The sequence below is a fragment of the Terrapene carolina genome, unplaced genomic scaffold, assembly GCF_002925995.2.
Source record: "Terrapene carolina triunguis isolate 2854851 unplaced genomic scaffold, T_m_triunguis-2.0 Scaffold232, whole genome shotgun sequence".
Lineage (NCBI taxonomy): Eukaryota > Metazoa > Chordata > Testudines > Emydidae > Terrapene > Terrapene triunguis.
In genome coordinates, this window is record NW_020664583.1 from 1,421,035 (window position 1) to 1,437,508 (window position 16,474).

Here is a 16,474-nt window from a genome sequence, read left to right on the forward strand (position 1 = left end):
TGGCTGCACCCCCTAGAATGGCATGCAGCTACGCGTAGAAGCGGCATGTTTGCGGCTCTGCCCCGGACCTTCCGTTTGCTTCTCTGGCTTTGTGGTAGGCTTGCCGTAGCTCCTTAATTTTCAAGCGGCACTGCTGTGCGTCCCTGTTATGGCCTCTGTCCTTCATGGCCTTGGAGACCTTTTCTAATATTTTGCCATTTCGTTTACTGCTACGGAGTTCAGCTAGCACTGATTCGTCTCCCCATATGGCGAGCAGATCCCGTACCTCCCGTTCTGTCCATGCTGGAGCTCTTTTGCGATCCTGGCACTCCATCACGGTTACCTGTGCTGATGAGCTCTGCGTGGTCACCTGTGCTCTCCACGCTGAGCAAACAGGAAATGAAATTCAAACATTCGCGGGCCTTTTCCTGTCTACCTGGGCAGTGCATCTGAGTTGAGAGTGCTGTCCAGAGCGATCACAATGAAGCACTGTGGGATAGCTCCCGGAGGCCAATAACGTCGAATTCCATCCACACTACCCCAATTCCGACCCGCTAAGGCCGATTTTATCGCTAATCCCCTCGTCGGAGGTGGAGTAAAGAAACCGGTTTAAAGGGCCCTTTAAGTCGAAAGAAAGGGCTTCGTCGTGTGAACGTGTCCAGGCTTAATTCGATTTAACGCTGCTAAAGACGACCTAAACTCGTAGCGTAGACCAGGCCTGAGTCTTCACTGTAGTTATCCCCACAACACCCCTTTGGAGTAGGGAAGTGTTATTATCCCCATTTTACTGAGGCACAGTCAGGGCCGTCTCCAGGCACCAGCGAAGGAAGCAGGTGCCTAGGTGGCCAATAGAAAGGGGTGGCACTCCGTCTGTTATTGGGGCGGCATGTCCAGGTCTGCGGTAGCAATTCGGCGGCGGGTCCTTCACTCCCTCTCTTCCTCTTCGGCGGCAGCTCAATCGGGTTTTTCTTTTTTCTCTCTTTTTTTTTCACCACTTGGAGCGGCAAAAAAGCTGGAGCCAGCCCTGGGCACAGTGAGACTACATGACATGCCTAAGATCACACAGGAAGTCTGGGACCTGAATCCTGGTCTCCCAAATCCTAAACTAGTGCCCTAACTAGTGGGCAATTCTTCCTCTCCCTGGTAACACTGCTAACAGAGATTTAGTTCAATCAGCAAAGGCTTGTGCTTTCAGAGCAGGGAGATAAGAGTTTATGTAGTGGCTGTGAGGCACCAAATGGCCATAGCATGCAGTCTAGTGACCAGTGTGAAGTCCTAGGTGTGTGTGGATTTGTTACATATTATACTGTTAGCAGTCAATGCAGTGCAGTTAGCTTTGATAGCAACATGTTTAGAAGTTCTATAGGAATACCAGTGTATGTTGGATTGGGAAGAGATTACTTTAATTTTTTTTCACATGGACAAATACAGTTATCCATTATGCTTTTTCAGTACAACCTTCTCTGATAGTACACAGCATACTCCATGTTCTGTACAATTTTAAACAGCGTTGAGACATGCATTCAGAATATTTTAAACAGGAATATGGCACAGCTCTGCCTTGTAAAGATTAGTCTTTTCTCAACCTAATTTGTTTATAATATTTGCTTCTTTAGCACTGGATTTCTTGGTCCATCTTATTATAGTTCATCTTGTTCACTGCGCTCTCGGGAAGAGACCCAACGATTTACAATCAGTTCCTGAAATAGAAACATGGACTATTACAAGAGCAAAAAATAAAAAAAAATAAAAAGCTTCCCCCCCTCCCTCCTGTCATGCCAGTCATAACTCGGTAGCAGCAATTCTTGATGCCCCCCAACCTACATTTAAAGATTAACTTTGGGACCAGCTACCTCTGTGCCAGGCCTGCCCTCCAATTAATTTCTACCAACTCTGGGGTGCAACAGAATCTAGGATGCTCAACATCACAGTCTTGTGCTCTCCAGAATTTGAAACATGCCAGAGAGAAAGCAAAAATTAAAGTCTGCTGCTATGCTAGGGAGCTAGAGTCTTCAACTGCCTCAAAGGATTGCTCAGCTAGCAAAGATGAAGAAATAATTCGGAGCACAACTTACTTGAACTTTAATTCTTTTTAGACAGTCTGGTGATGACATTTCTTTCTCAGTCATATCACATGGTCTAATCAAATAGCATAACATAAGTTCCTGTTGACAAATACACAAATATTCCTTATGTGAGACAAATGTACAAGCTTCAATTGATTTTTTTGAAACAGGTTTTAAATTAGAATCCAGGTGTTTAGTTTGAACAACAGATCTCATCTCTGAGGCAAATTAAGAGGTATATACACTTGTATAATGCTTGTTAATGGGAAAAAATGGTTACTCACCTTCTCGTAACTGTTGTTCTTCGAGATGTGTTGTTGTCCATTCCAAGCAGGCGTGTGCGTGCCGCGTGCACGCCAGCCGGAAGATTTTACTATAGCAGCGTCCGTAGGGTCGGCTTCGGCGCCCCCTGGAGTGGCGCCTTCATGGCGCTGTATATAGGGGCCAGCCGACCCCCTTCCTCCTCAGTTCCTTCTTGCCGATACTCCGACAGAGGGGCAGGAGGGTGGGTATTGGAATGGACATGAACAACACATCTCGAAGAACAACAGTTACGAGAAGATGAGTAACCGTTTTTTCTTCTTCGAGCGATTGTTCATGTCCATTCCAAGCAGGTGACTCACAAGCCCGAAGCTAGGTGGTGGGGTCGGAGGTCACTGCAGACTGGAGGACTGCGCGGCTAAAGGCAGCATCATCTCTGGCCTGGTGTGTGATGGCGTAGTGCGCCGTAAAGGTGTGGACTGAGGACCAGGTGGCCGCTCTACTAATTTCCTGCGTCGGGACCTGGGCCAGGAACGCAGCGGAAGAGGCCTGCGCTCTTGTGGAGTGGGCCGTGATAGGTGGGGCTGGTATATTGGCCCGACTGTAGCACTCCTGGATGCAGGTTCTGATCCAAGCCGAAATTCGCTGCAACGTGACTGGGAGGCCTTTCATCCTGTCAGCCACAGCGACGAAAAGTTGGGTTGACTTCCTGAAGGATCTTGTCTTTTCGATATAGAAAGCGAGAGCCCTGCGAACGTCGAGGGAATGCAGCCTACGCTCCCTCACAGAGGAGTGTGGTTTCGGATAAAATACGGGGAGAAAAATGTATTGACCTATGTGAAATGGGGAAACCACCTTAGGCAGGAATGCTGGGTGCGGCCTGAGTTGGACCTTGTCCTTGTGGAAGACGGTGTACGGGGGTTCAGATGTTAGAGCTCTGAGTTCTGACACTCTCCGGGCTGATGTGATAGCCACCAAGAACATGACCTTATATGAAAGATATAACAGTGAGCACGAAGCCAGAGGCTCAAAGGGGGGCCCTGTGAGGACGGACAGGACCAAATTGAGGTCCCACGCAGGGACAGGTTGACAAATGTGCGGGAACAGTCTGTCAAGACCCTTAAGGAACCATCCAACGAGCGGGTTCGCAAACACTGAGGTACCCCCCTCTCCCGGGTGGAACGCCGAGATTGCAGCAAGGTGTACTCGAACCGACGAGTCAGTCAGTCCCAGGTGTCTCAGATACAGCAAATAGTCCAATATAAGAGGGACTGGGGCAAGCAAGGGAGCCTGGCCCCGTTGTGTGGCCCAGAGGGAGAAGCGCTTCCACTTGGCCAAGTACATGCTCCTTGTTGAGGGCTTCCTGCTACCCAGAAGGACCTGCCTGACCTGATGAGAGCATTGCATCTCCACGGGGTTTAGCCATGGAGCATCCAGGCTGTAAGGTGGAGCGACTCCAGGTTTGGGTGAAGCAGGCGACCGTGATCCTGTGTGATCAAGTCCGGTAGTAGGGGCAACCTGAGTGGCACCCGCATAGACATGTGCAGAAGAGACGTGTACCAGTGCTGGCGCGGCCACGCAGGCGCTATCAGGATGAGCCGAGCGTGATCTCTGCGGGCCTTGAGGATTACTCTGTGAATCATGGGAATCGGGGGAAAGGCGTAAAATAGCCCGTCTGTCCAAGAGAGGAGAAAGGCGTCTGTTAGGGACCCTGGACTGCGTCCCCTGAGGGAGCAGAACTGATGACATTTCCTGTTCTCGCTGGAGGCAAACAGGTCCACCTGGGGATGACCCCAGAGCCGGAAAATTGAGAGAACTATACCCCAGCGGATAGACCACTCGTGACCCTGGAACGAGCGGCTGACTGCGTCCGCGAGCCCGTTGTGCATCCCCGGGAGGTAGGATGTTGTCAGGTGAATTACGTTCTGTACGCAAAAGTCCCATAATGCGAGGGCCTCCCGGCAAAGGGGAGAGGAGCGAGCACCACCCTGTTTGTTGATATAGAACATCGTTGGAGTATTGTCCGTGAGGACAGGAACGCACCTGTCTGCCAGCTGGGATTTGAAGGCTATGCATGCAAGGCGCACAGCTCATAATTCCCTGACATTGATGTGCAGCGAAAGATCCTCTCGTGACCAAAGGCCTTGGGTTCTGAGGTCGCCCAGATGTGCATCCCATCCCCGATCCGATGCGTCCGTTACCAGGGAGAGGGAGGGCTCGGGGTCGAGGAAAGGAACTCTTGCGCAGACCACCCGCGGGTCGAGCCACCATTGAAGGGAGTCCAACACCGGCCGAGATAACCTCACCACTGATTCTAGGGAGTCCCTGACTGGCCAATAAACCCCTGCCAACCAAGACTGGAGTGGGCGCAGTCTGAGTCTGGCGTGTCTCACCACGTAGGTACATGCTGCCATGTGCCCTAGTAATTTGAGGCAGCTTCTTGCTGTGGTGGTGGGGTAACGTTGGAGGCCGAGAATAATGTTGGATATAGTCCGGAATCTGGCCTCTGGGAGATATGCCCTGGCGTGTGTCGAGTCCAGAACTGCTCCTATGAATTCGATTTTTTGGGTTGGAGATAGTGCGGACTTGGCCTCGTTGAGTAAGAGGCCGAGCGCGAGGAAGGTTTGCCTGGTAAAGACCACCTGAGCCTCCACTTGCGCCCTGGACCTGCCCTTGATGAGCCAATCGTCCAGGTAAGGAAACACCTGTATCCCGTGCCTGCGTAGGAAGGCAGCCACCACTGCCATGCACTTCGTGAAGACCCTTAGGGCTGCTGACAGACCAAAGGGCAGAATCGTAAACTGTAGATGAGCGTTGCCCACGAGAAACCTGAGGTAATGCCTGTGCTGAGGGATTATCGCAATATGAAGTGTGCGTCCTTTAAGTCGAGGGCGGCATACCAGTCTCCTGGATCCATGGAAGGAATGATGGAGGACAGGGAGACCATGCGGAACTTGAGCTTCTTTACAAACTTGTTGAGACACCGCAAGTCCAGAATAGGTCTTTCTGTATTAGGAAATATCGAGAATAGAAGCCCTTGCCCCGTAGCTCCTGAGGAACCTCCTCTACTGCCCCTGATGTGAGGAGGGACTGAACTTCTTGAAGTAGAAGTTGCTCGTGAGAGGGGTCCCTGAAGAGGGACGGGGAGGGGGCTGGTGGGGCGGGAGGAAGGAGAACTGGATAGAATATTCCTCCTTTACCGTGCGAAGCACCCAAGCGTCCGATGTGATCCGGGCCCAAGCACGATAAAAGGGGGACAGACGTGACAAGAAGGTAAGGTTGAACGGATCCAGGGTTCTGACTGGGAGGTCGTCCTCGACCGAGCCATCAAAATGGTGGTCTAGGCCCCTGTGTAGGCCTTGGTTGGGCAGATGACTGGCCGAAGGGCTGCTGTTGTTGCCTCCTCCTGCCCGTCCTTGGCCTTCTGCACAAGGCATCCCCTCGATTTTGAGGCTGGTACGGCCGAGGGGCCTGCAGTGGCCTAAACTGCCTACGCTGAGTGACAGGGGTGTGTAGGCCTAGTGAACGGAGAGTGGTCCGTGAGTCCTTTAGGCTATGAAGCCTATCAGTCTTCTCCGAGAAGAGCATGAAGAGGTCCTGGATTGTTTGTTGGACCTCGTGAGGGAGGTCGGAAACTTGAAGCCAGGCTCCACGCCTCATGACCAGACCAGTTGCCAACATGCGTGAAGCCGAATCGGCCACGTCCAGGGCTGCCTGGAGGGAAGCCCAGGTAATCAATCTCCCCTCCTCAACCAGGGCTGAAAACTCAGTTCGCGACTCCTGTGGGAGGAGGTCCGTGAACCTAGATAAAGCCGAGCACGTGTTGTGTCCATACCGGCTCACTATGGCTTGCTGATTGGCAATGCACAACTGCAGGCCCCCCGTTGAATACACCTTGCGCCCGAACAGGTCCAACTTTTTGGCCTCTCTATTTTTAGGCGTAGCCCCCTGAAAACCTTGGCATTCCCTCTGGTTGGCCGCATCAACCACTAGGGAGTCTGGGGGAGGGTGAGTATAAAGATGTTCATAGCCCTTGGTTGGAACGAAATATCGCCTCTCAGTCCTTTTGGCCGTAGGGGCCAATGAGGCAGGGGTTTGCCACAAGGTGCGGGTTGTGTCCGTAATGGTCTTTATGAGAGGTAGGGCTACCCTGGATGGGCCTGACGGGGTCAGGATATCAATCACCGGATCCGTGTCCACCTCAATCTCCTCAGTCTGGATCGAGAGGCTTTGGGCTGCTCGAGTAAGCAGTTGTTGGAGGATCCTATTGTCCTCCAGGGCTGGTGTCGCTGAAGTACCTGCTACTGCCTCATCCGGAGATTAGGAGGAAGAGATCCCTTGAAGAGGGCCTTCATCTACCCCCTCTCCCTCTACGAGGGCCTGCAGCACACGGTACTCAGGCTGCGCGGCCGGTGCGGGCTCGAGATGCGGCACCGCGGCTGGTACCGGGGTCGACACCGAGCGACGAGGCGTGCTGGACGGTGCCTGCGGTGTTGGGAGCAAGGTCCCCATCGGTGCCGTTGTTTGGCTGGGCGGTGCAGTGTCCCTTTGTGGCACACTCCTGTCAGACGGCGGTGCCGGTGGCGGCATTAGCAGCGGTACCGCTGACGTCAAAGATACAGATGTGGCTCGTGAGCGGGGTCCGTACGCCTGACCCACTGACTGGTGGTAGGCCCATGGCGTCCAGAACGGCCACTGGGGGGGCGGTTGCCACTGCTGCTGCTGCCACTGCGGTGGGTACGGTTGGGCACTCGTACGCGAGGATGATCGCCTACTTTTCGATCTGTTAGAGCGGTACGAGTCCGCCTCCGAGTCCGAGGTTTCTGAGTAGGAGGACATGGGAGGCGCGGTACCCACTGTCGCCATAGAGGGTGCTGTCTGCACCGGTGCCGCTAGAGTGGCGTGGCGCGGGGAGCGCGGCGAGAGCATTGCCAGTTTGCCCCTAGATTGATAATGGGGCCGAGCAGTAGCCGGAGGGTCTCTGCACCAGTGCGGCGACGCCGGCACCGGGAGGCTCAAGAGGTCTGAGGCGGCCTCGAACGTCTCCGGCGTCGATGGGAGGCGCACTTCCTCCATCATGTCCGGGGATCTAGGCTTTTCCAGACTCGAGCGTACCCTCTCCGGGGCGGGAGTCAACGGGATGGCCGGATGGGTCTGCGGCGCAAATTGTCCTGTAGTAGACGTGGACGGCGCTGGCCCTTTAGAGTCCCGGTGTGGAGAACGATCCCTCACTGGCCTGTTCTTTTTAACCGGCACTGGCGATGGGGAACGGTGTCTCATCGAGGATGGTTTCTTGTGCGCCGACTCTCTCCGGTGCCGGGGTTTGGTGGCCTTGGCCTCACGACTTATCTCCGGTACCGGACCACTGCGCACCGAGGATGAAGTGCTCGGTGCCGTCTCATTAGGCCCGGGATCTGATTGCGGCCACAGGGCCGCCTCCATTAGGAGGACTTTAAGTCTCTGCTCTCTATCTTTGAGAGTCCTGGGGTGAAAAGCCCTGCAGATACTGCACCTGTCTCTTTGGTGGCTCTCCCCTAGGCACCTCAAGCACGAAGAGTGCGGGTCACTCTTCGACATGAATTTCCCGCAGTCCCGGCAGAGTTTGAACCCTGGGGACCCGGGCATGCCCCAGCGGGGCGACGAAAACTTGGGGAAAACCCCCCAACTAATAACTAACTAAGCTAACACTAAACAACAAACTAACTAACTATTTACAACAACGACGGAACACTGCTATGATTGCTGAAGAGCAAGCGAAGTTCCAGCTAGCCGTCACCAGCGGTAAGAAGGAACTGAGGGGGGTGGGGGGGTCGGCTGGCCCCTATATACAGCGCCATGAAGGCGCCACTCCAGGGGGCGCCGAAGCCGACCCTACGGATGCTGCTATAGTAAAATCTTCCGGCTGGCGTGCACGCGGCGCGCACACACCTGCTTGGAATGGACATGAACAATCACTCAAAGAACTAGATATACATACTGAAGAGAGAACACACCCATTTGTGTATCTGCCTTGAGGCAGACATTACCACTCTTGTGACGCCTGGATACCCTGGTAACTGGCATAGTAGAATTATCTATATAGACAGGTCATACAGAACTGGTAACCTTTTAGAAGTTTGCACATCCAAAATACTTTCCTATTTGGGCAGGTGAGTGGAGGTGGAAGGAAGTTTGGAGTGCTGAGTTGGAAAGGAATGTCACTCCAGGACTTCCCCATTCTGCACACCTTTATTTCCCCCAATAACTTTCAAAGAGCCTGCACAGATGTGACCCTCCTGCTCCAACCAAGGAGACCTGGATATGGATCCCTTAGAACCGATCAACATTGCTACAAATACTGGCCAGGAAAGGATGTATTCAAACACCACTAGCGTGCGCTGCCCCCCAGCCTAAATATGAAGCAATCATGCTCAGAACCCAAATTCTGATCCAAGTCCAGTGTTGCTTTTCCACAAAAAATCTCCAAGCTAAACTATTACATTTACCAGTTAAAACTATTTCTAGATGCAGAATCAGTATCTTATGTTGTTACCTTAGAAACATTCACTGTTGTTCTGTTCAAGCCAGACAAAGACATCCAGTTGAGCGGTCTGCGCAGTGACCCTACAAAGTTGTCATTAACCAGTTCAGCAATGACTGAGTAACTGGAAAATAAACCCAAAGAACAGATTACAAAGAGAAAATTATGGTCACTTAAAAATCCTGTAATTTAAAAACTTCTGCCTGAGAATATTTGGCTATTGTGAGTGTCATAGCCAAACAACAAACCTGTAGGCTGCAGACAAGCCATAAGACCTGCATCTGTTTCTACTAGACAAAGAGGAAGTGGTGGATGCAATGCTTAATTTGTGCCAGGCCTTGCCAGGGCTGAGCCTGGTACCTCTAGGCTTGGCAGTTCACAGCACTGGCACCTTGGGCTTGCCACGTCAGTTATGAAAGTAAAAAAAATTGCTTGAGCCCCGGCACCTAATTGCTTGAGTCCTGTTACTTCTTTCATTACAAATTAAGCACTGGATGGAGGAAGTAAATGGTGAATGCAGTGAATGATGGTTCCTCTCCCCACTGCTCCTACCTCATCCCACCATCCTGCTTCTCTTCTTTCAACAGTGTTCTCTTGAGAGTGTCCATCTTTCATTCACACCCCATAACTAATTAGGCATGCAAATTGATTGGCAGAGGAATGGAGATCACTTATAATAAGTTATGGGCTTTTTTCCCTAGGTTACCCCCAAAATTACCTAAATCATTCATAATAAAAAAGATACACTATTACAAAAATCAGATCATTTTTCTGATTCCAATCAGCACATACAACATCTAGAGATGCCCAGGGAGGCATTCTGTAGTCTTCAATTATATTCTTAAATATTTGTATATGAACTCACTCTCAAACTTCTTGTTTTGTGCTTCTAGTAAAATGACATGTTGATTCAAAATATTTGCTTATCATGCATGGTTAACCTTCCTGGTTAGAAAAATTTGTTTTGGGTGTAGAAGGTACAAAGCAGGAAAATCATACTTTTAATTAGGAGAAATATATCCCAGTAAAAAAGGGGGTGGGGGAAGAGAGAAAATTGTATTCATTCATTTGAAACAAAAATAGAAGTTAAATCACACTAGTCAAATGCAGAGTAAGTGTTTTATATTCAGAATATAAAGTGAACGCCAAACCTTGCATGGTAAAAGGGGGGACCTTTTCGATATAGCACTGCAACAAAAAAGAAATACTGTATTAGTCAGAGAATCATGAATTCCCAATTTTGGATCTCAGTATCAGAGATCAGAACCCTTATAAATAACTAACAATCATACCCATTACATAAACAAGCTATTGCAAAATCAGAGGAGAGAGGCTGAACCCTTTCAACCAGCTCCAGCTGATCCTAGTTTAATTGCATGGCATATGTCAAAAGCCAGTGCTGTATAAAGTGGATAGGAAACAAAATTCAGACCAGAAAGTAAACTGCTGAAGAACAAGCTCAAATAAACTCATGGAGATGTCAGGCAACCAATACCAACATTTCACCTATTATAATGATTATTTTAGTGGATGGTGAAGAAATTGCATTCAGGTACAACTTCTATACCATAAGGATTGTGTGTTAACTCCCAGTGCGCACACAAAAACATTCCTTAAGAGTCTTATAGTACACCTCTACCCCGATATTACGCGACCCGATATAACACGAATTCGGATAGAACGCGATAAAGCAGCGCTCCGGGGGGGGGGGGCGCGGGGCTGCGCGCTCCAGCGGATCAAAGCAAGTTCGATATAACGCAGTTTCACCTATAACGTGGTAAGATTTTTTGGCTTCCAAGGACAACGTTATATCGGGGTAGAGGTGTAGTTTCATCTGAATGAAAAGAAGCATTCTGATATTTTATACAGACATGCTTTTCTTCATGGTTTGCCATCATTTAACAATTTTCTATTAGAGGATAAATTACACTATCACTCATTTCAAACTACAAAATTGTAATCAAGAAATTATTACTTAACAATTCTTAAGCTATTTACTATGGAAGTATAGACACTACTGAATATGTCCATTTGGGAAGAAAGCATAACAAAACAAAAATAAGTGATTTGAATTACAACTTCAGTATATGCTCCAATCCAACTCCCACTGTTGGTGGAAAGATTTCCATAGAATTCAACAGGAATTGGATCAGGCTGTGAGAACAGAGAAAGCTCACTACTCCAAACACTCATTAATTCCACTTGGGCTTCTCGGCAGAGCGGGTGGATTGGCTCATGAGGTGAATTCCAGTGCAGTTCCACAGCTAATATCTAGCCTATAGGCCAAAGCTACAGGTCCTCCAAGTCACTTACAGCCTGTTTTGGTACCAATGAATCTGCACAGGGGCAGACCATAGCCTCTGCCTGCATTAATACCTTATCTGCTAGCCTATAGCCTAACCAGCGTGCAGTCATCTTCCACACAGGAGCTGTGGAGATCTGCTCTGCTTGTACAGCCTCAATGTCAAGTTTAAGTGGTGCATTGGCTATTAAAGATTTAGTTGCAAGCTATTCCATTTTTGAAAGGAAACTACTCACAGAGATCGGTTCCATACTTCAGTCCTACTTTGGGGACCCATCCCTTACTTCGGAAGTAGTGATACGCCATGTATGTAGTTCTAAAATTAGGTTGCACTTCACTAAAAACTTCCCATAGCTTCAAAATAGTTAAAGGTTCCTAAAAATCATAACCAAAGACATTAGTATTATTACACTAACCTGCTGCTCTTACTTACAGGGAAATATCCAGGAAATGTTACACATAAAACAGTGTCTTTAGTAGAATATTCTATTCAAGTATCAAACATTATAATCCCATTGCAAAAAGACTACACTTGAGACATTAGCACTATGGGAGTCCATTGTCTGCAACGGAAGTCTGCTTCAATAGGAGTCTACCAATCAATACCAAAAAAACCCCACAACCTTTGAGCTAGCAGAATTCTGCTTGGTCGCATGTTGGTAGCTCAGGACTCAAGAGCGAGAACCCTACACCGATGATATATGTAAAGAAAAATAAAAGCTATTGTTTGTTATGAAAGACAGTGGTTACAATTCAAACTGCAAACTTTTTCACAAAAGGGAGGGACATTCCTATACATACTTCTTCCCACACACCTCTTTTCTCTTGTATTTCTCCCAGCAACTCCACACACAAACTTTCTTCCACAGAAGGTACCTGTTTATCTGTATTTTGTTGCTAAATAAAAAGCATTGCACAAAGTTTATGGACAATATTCTTATATCTACACAAATAATAGAAACACACAACTAAAGAGAAAATTTCCAAATCCTTCTAGTTGGTAGTTGCTGCCTTTGAGATTAGCAGCATGTGATTCTGTCAGTAGTTAGAAGTTTGAGACAGTGATCTATATCCAAGTCAATAGTATTTTGCATCTTTCAGAGCAAAAGTTGCAGATAACTAAATGTAACATCTTACCTCGTTATAATAAATACTCAAACATCCTAGAGCATAGACCAAGAAAAATGCCTAAAAACGTAAAAAGAGTAAGTTAAAATATTCTGTCTGTATCACATGGAGACCTGTAGTTATACGATTTACATGTTACAACAAACTCTAGAATTATTGCATAAGAGAAGTTTGAAAGCCACCGAAAGAGACGCATTCCCAGAGAATCACCTTTGAAGAACGTCATTGTGACTTTAAAGATAAACCGTTATCGGAATTTTACTCACAGGAGAGCAGCATATGCAGACACTGTATTCTAATTAAAGCAGTGTGTATACATATTTTTGGAAGAAAGACTAGATACATGGTTGCATGTGAAAATTATAGGTCTGTTCCTGTAGCCCTTACTCATGTAACTAGCCACTCAGATAAATGGAATTATTCATATGCATAAAATCTGCAGGACTGGTCCCTTGAATGTCTTTCACTATGTCCATGTAATCTACAGATCATTAAAATTATTACTAAATTTACAAAAACAGTGCAAACATTTTGGATTTTAAAAAAACAGATCATTCTTTAAGAAAGAGGTATTTATTGCATAGATTAGTGCTTTGTTCTGATGTTAGAAGAAAAAGAAGTTTCACAATATTTAAACATACCTCCTCTAGACTGAGTTGCAAATATTCAAAAATCCTAAATGGATTTCTTCTGCATACTAATTTTTCCCTTTTGATTAACTAAAAGAAAAAAGTATAAAAATCAAATTATAAAGAAGCAACCAAAGAAAAAGGAAATACGTGTGTTGCATTCAAATGACATTTTTCAAACATCTTAGATTCCACCTTAACTTTTCATTAAACATTAGTGATTTATTTACTATATAGATGAACATTTAAATCGACAACAATACTGAATTGTGAAAAGAACACACTGACTATATTTAGTAAAATAAAATAAGTTACCCATGAAAAAGACAACTCGCTTGGCTTACATTTGATTTATCATTTGCTGCTTCATCTTCATAACACAATTTGCTTTCTTCTTCCTGCACCAATACATACTCATAAGCATATTCTTTCCCTTTGGCCAAGTTATGAAATATTTGGTTGGTATAATCTTCGGCCTTGCAGCCACAGTGCACAATAAAATCATCATGTTTTTGGCAATGTACTTTAACTATAGCTTTAGTGTCCAATGGATACAGTTCCTCAGAGTCATAGTTGGCTAGTGGATCATCGTAAGCTGAATCACCTTCCAAACAAACTTTCTTGCAGTCTACACTCATGTTATGACATTTAACATTTGGTGCTGCTGAATCTCCATTATTTATGGCAGAATCTCTTGAAAGTTTCATTCCATCTTCTACGTTTTCCATTTCTGCAGCCATTCTGCAGTAAGAGTCATCATTTTGTGCAACTTCTCCTTCCCCTTTCATAAAAGGCAGATCAAATGGCTTAGTATAAGTTTCAAGAATTTTGTTAATGGAGCAGTCATCAAGTCCTTGTTCTTGCATAAGGCTTTTAGCCCATTCTAGATGACACTGGTACCTGGATAATGGAAAAACAAGAAGTGGAAGATTCTAGGGCAGAGTATTGTTCAACTAATATGTTAAAACTAGGGCTGTCAAGTGATTAAAACAATTAATCACAATTAAGCGCATGATTAAAAAATTAATCGCACTAAATCATGCTGTTAAACAATAATAGAATACCATTTAAATATTTGTGGATGTTTTCTACATTTTCAAATATATTGATTTCAATTACAACACAGAATACCAAGTGGACTGTGCTCACTTAATAAAATAAATATATGCACTGTAAAAAAAAAAATAGTATTTTTCAATTCACCTCATACAAGTACTGTAGTGCAATTTCTTTATCATGAAAGTTGAACTTACAAATGTAGAATTATGTAAAAAAATAACTACATTCAAAAATAAAACAATGTAAAACTTTAGAGCCTACAAGTCCACTCAGTCCTACTTCTTGTTCAGTCAATCGCTCAGACAAATAAGTTTGGTTACAATTTGCAGGAGATAATGCTGTGTCCTTATTATTTATGTCACCTGAAAGCGAGAACAGGTGTTCGCGTGGCACTTTTGTAGACGGTGTTGCAAGGTATTTTCGTGCCAGATATGCTAAACATTCATATGCCCCTTCATGCGTCAGCCACCATTCCAGAGGACACGTTTCCATGCTGATGATGCTCATTAAAAAAATGTGTTAATTAAATTTGTGACTGAACTCCTTGGGGGAGGAATTGTATGTCTCCTGTTCTGTTTTACCCGCATTCTGCCATGTATTTCATGTTCTAGCAGTCTTGGATGATGACCCAGCACGTTTATTTTAAGAACACTTTCACAGCAGATTTGACAAAATGCAAAGAAGGTACCAATGTGAGATTTCTAAAAATAAATACAGCACTCGACCCAAGGTTTAAGAATCTGAAGTGCTGTCCAAAATCTGAGAGGGACGAGGTGTGGAGCATCCTTTCAGAAGTCTTAAAAGAGCAACACTCCAAACTACAGAACCCGAATCACCAAAAAAGAAAATCAACCTTCTGCTGGTGGCATCTGACTCAGATGACGAAAATGAACATGTGTCGGTCCACTCTGCTTTGGATCATTATTGAACAGAACCCATCATCAGCATGGACGCCTGTCCTCTGGAATGGTGGTTGTGCCACTGAAAATTAGCTCGCATGCCGCCTTCGGCACGCGTGCCATAGGTTGCCTATCCCTGGAGTAACAGATGGCACTTCTTAACAAGCAGCTGAATAACACAAACTTATCTAAACATGAAGCCTACAAAAAAAATTAGACTGGACTAATTCATCTTTTAAATCTTAGTTAAATTCTGAATGTATTTAAAGGAAAAGACTAAACAGTGTTTCAGTCCAAGTATAAGTGGGTTTAAATCCACTGAAGGCTAATGAAACAGGCTGACTTTAACACGAGATTTAGGGACAAATCCTCAGCTGGTGTAAAGCAGTGGAGGTCCACTTGCTTTAATGGAGCCATCAGCAGAGGATCTGGAACAAATGAAGTCTGAAGAGAAGACACTTCCTAATGGCTGCTATATGAAAGCTAAGCACACTATAACGCTTAAAGGCCCAATTCTGCAGTACTCACTCAACCAAATATTAAAGGAAGTATTGCCTGTGAAAGGACTTCAGGATCAGGCCCTATATGATTACCAACTACTGCAGTGAAGACTTTATATAAACAGTGTTTACATTCTTCATATGTTATACTAGTAGCTAAAAGTAGAATTTAAGGATGCTGATTTAAACAGCGCGCAATAGAACACTGAAGACCAATGCCAAAATACGTCCCGAACTAGTTCTCAGCTACAAACAGACCTTGCAGAATTTCAGTTTCAAATCAATACATCAGTATCTGAGAGTGCTGTGCCTTGGATATATTTAGGCCCAACTTATTCAGAAATGCCCTTGGAAAGGTCATCCTAAAGTAAACTAAGTGATACTATTGTAAATAGTTTATGGTTGAAGAAGAGCGGTCTTGTAAATGTGATTTGAACAGGCCATCAACAGTAATATGATAAAGATCTGAAATGGTCTTTCCAAATTTAAAAAAAAAAAATCTGTTTGTTTTACTTCTTTCTGCAGTTCTAAAACAGGAGATGGGAACACAAGGAAGATCAGCAAGATATTTAACTCATTTAGGAAATGTTTTTAATGCTATACATTTACATCTCCTAAGACTGTGACATACTTCAGATTTCAAACTGTAAAATTATAGGTATTTGGTAATTCTAAGGTACTTTAAGAAGGTCTACTAAATAGCAAGCCTTAAAGTGCAAATGGCAAAAAAACTGGACATGTTCTCTTTGCTCCTTTATGATGTACACCTCTACCCCGATATAACGCTGTCCTCGGGAGCCAAAACAATCTTACCGCGTTATAGGTGAAACCGCATTATATCGAGCTTGCTTTGATCTGCCGGAGTGCGCAGCCCCACCCCCCTGGAGCGTTGCTTTACCGCATTATATCCACAGATTGACTGTGCGTTGTGTGAAGAAATACTTCCTTTTGTTTGTATTAAACCTGCTACCTATTAATTTCATTTGGTGACCCCTAGTTCTTGTGTAATGTGAAGGAGTAAATAACACTTCCTTATTTACTTTCTCCACACCAGTCATGATTTTATAGACTTCTATCATATCCGCCTTAGTAGTCTCTTTTCCAAGCTGAAAAGTCCCAGTCTTATTAATC

General features: G+C 45.7%; 1 protein-coding gene across 1 annotated transcript in view; it reads right to left on the minus strand.

The window, feature by feature from the left end:
* Window positions 1-1,372: 1,372 nt before the first annotated feature.
* TSEN2 (tRNA splicing endonuclease subunit 2) overlaps window positions 1,373-16,474 on the minus strand; it is a 20,651-nt gene continuing 5,549 nt past the window's right edge. The window contains exons 5-12 of the mRNA XM_026656705.2: window positions 13,230-13,785; window positions 12,898-12,975; window positions 12,266-12,316; window positions 11,365-11,503; window positions 9,978-10,014; window positions 8,839-8,950; window positions 2,055-2,144; window positions 1,373-1,679 (exon numbers count right to left, since the gene is read on the minus strand). Of these exons, the coding sequence (XP_026512490.1) occupies window positions 1,620-1,679; window positions 2,055-2,144; window positions 8,839-8,950; window positions 9,978-10,014; window positions 11,365-11,503; window positions 12,266-12,316; window positions 12,898-12,975; window positions 13,230-13,785 (1,123 nt within the window). The 3' untranslated portion in view covers window positions 1,373-1,619. The remainder of the gene's footprint in view (window positions 1,680-2,054; window positions 2,145-8,838; window positions 8,951-9,977; window positions 10,015-11,364; window positions 11,504-12,265; window positions 12,317-12,897; window positions 12,976-13,229; window positions 13,786-16,474) is intronic.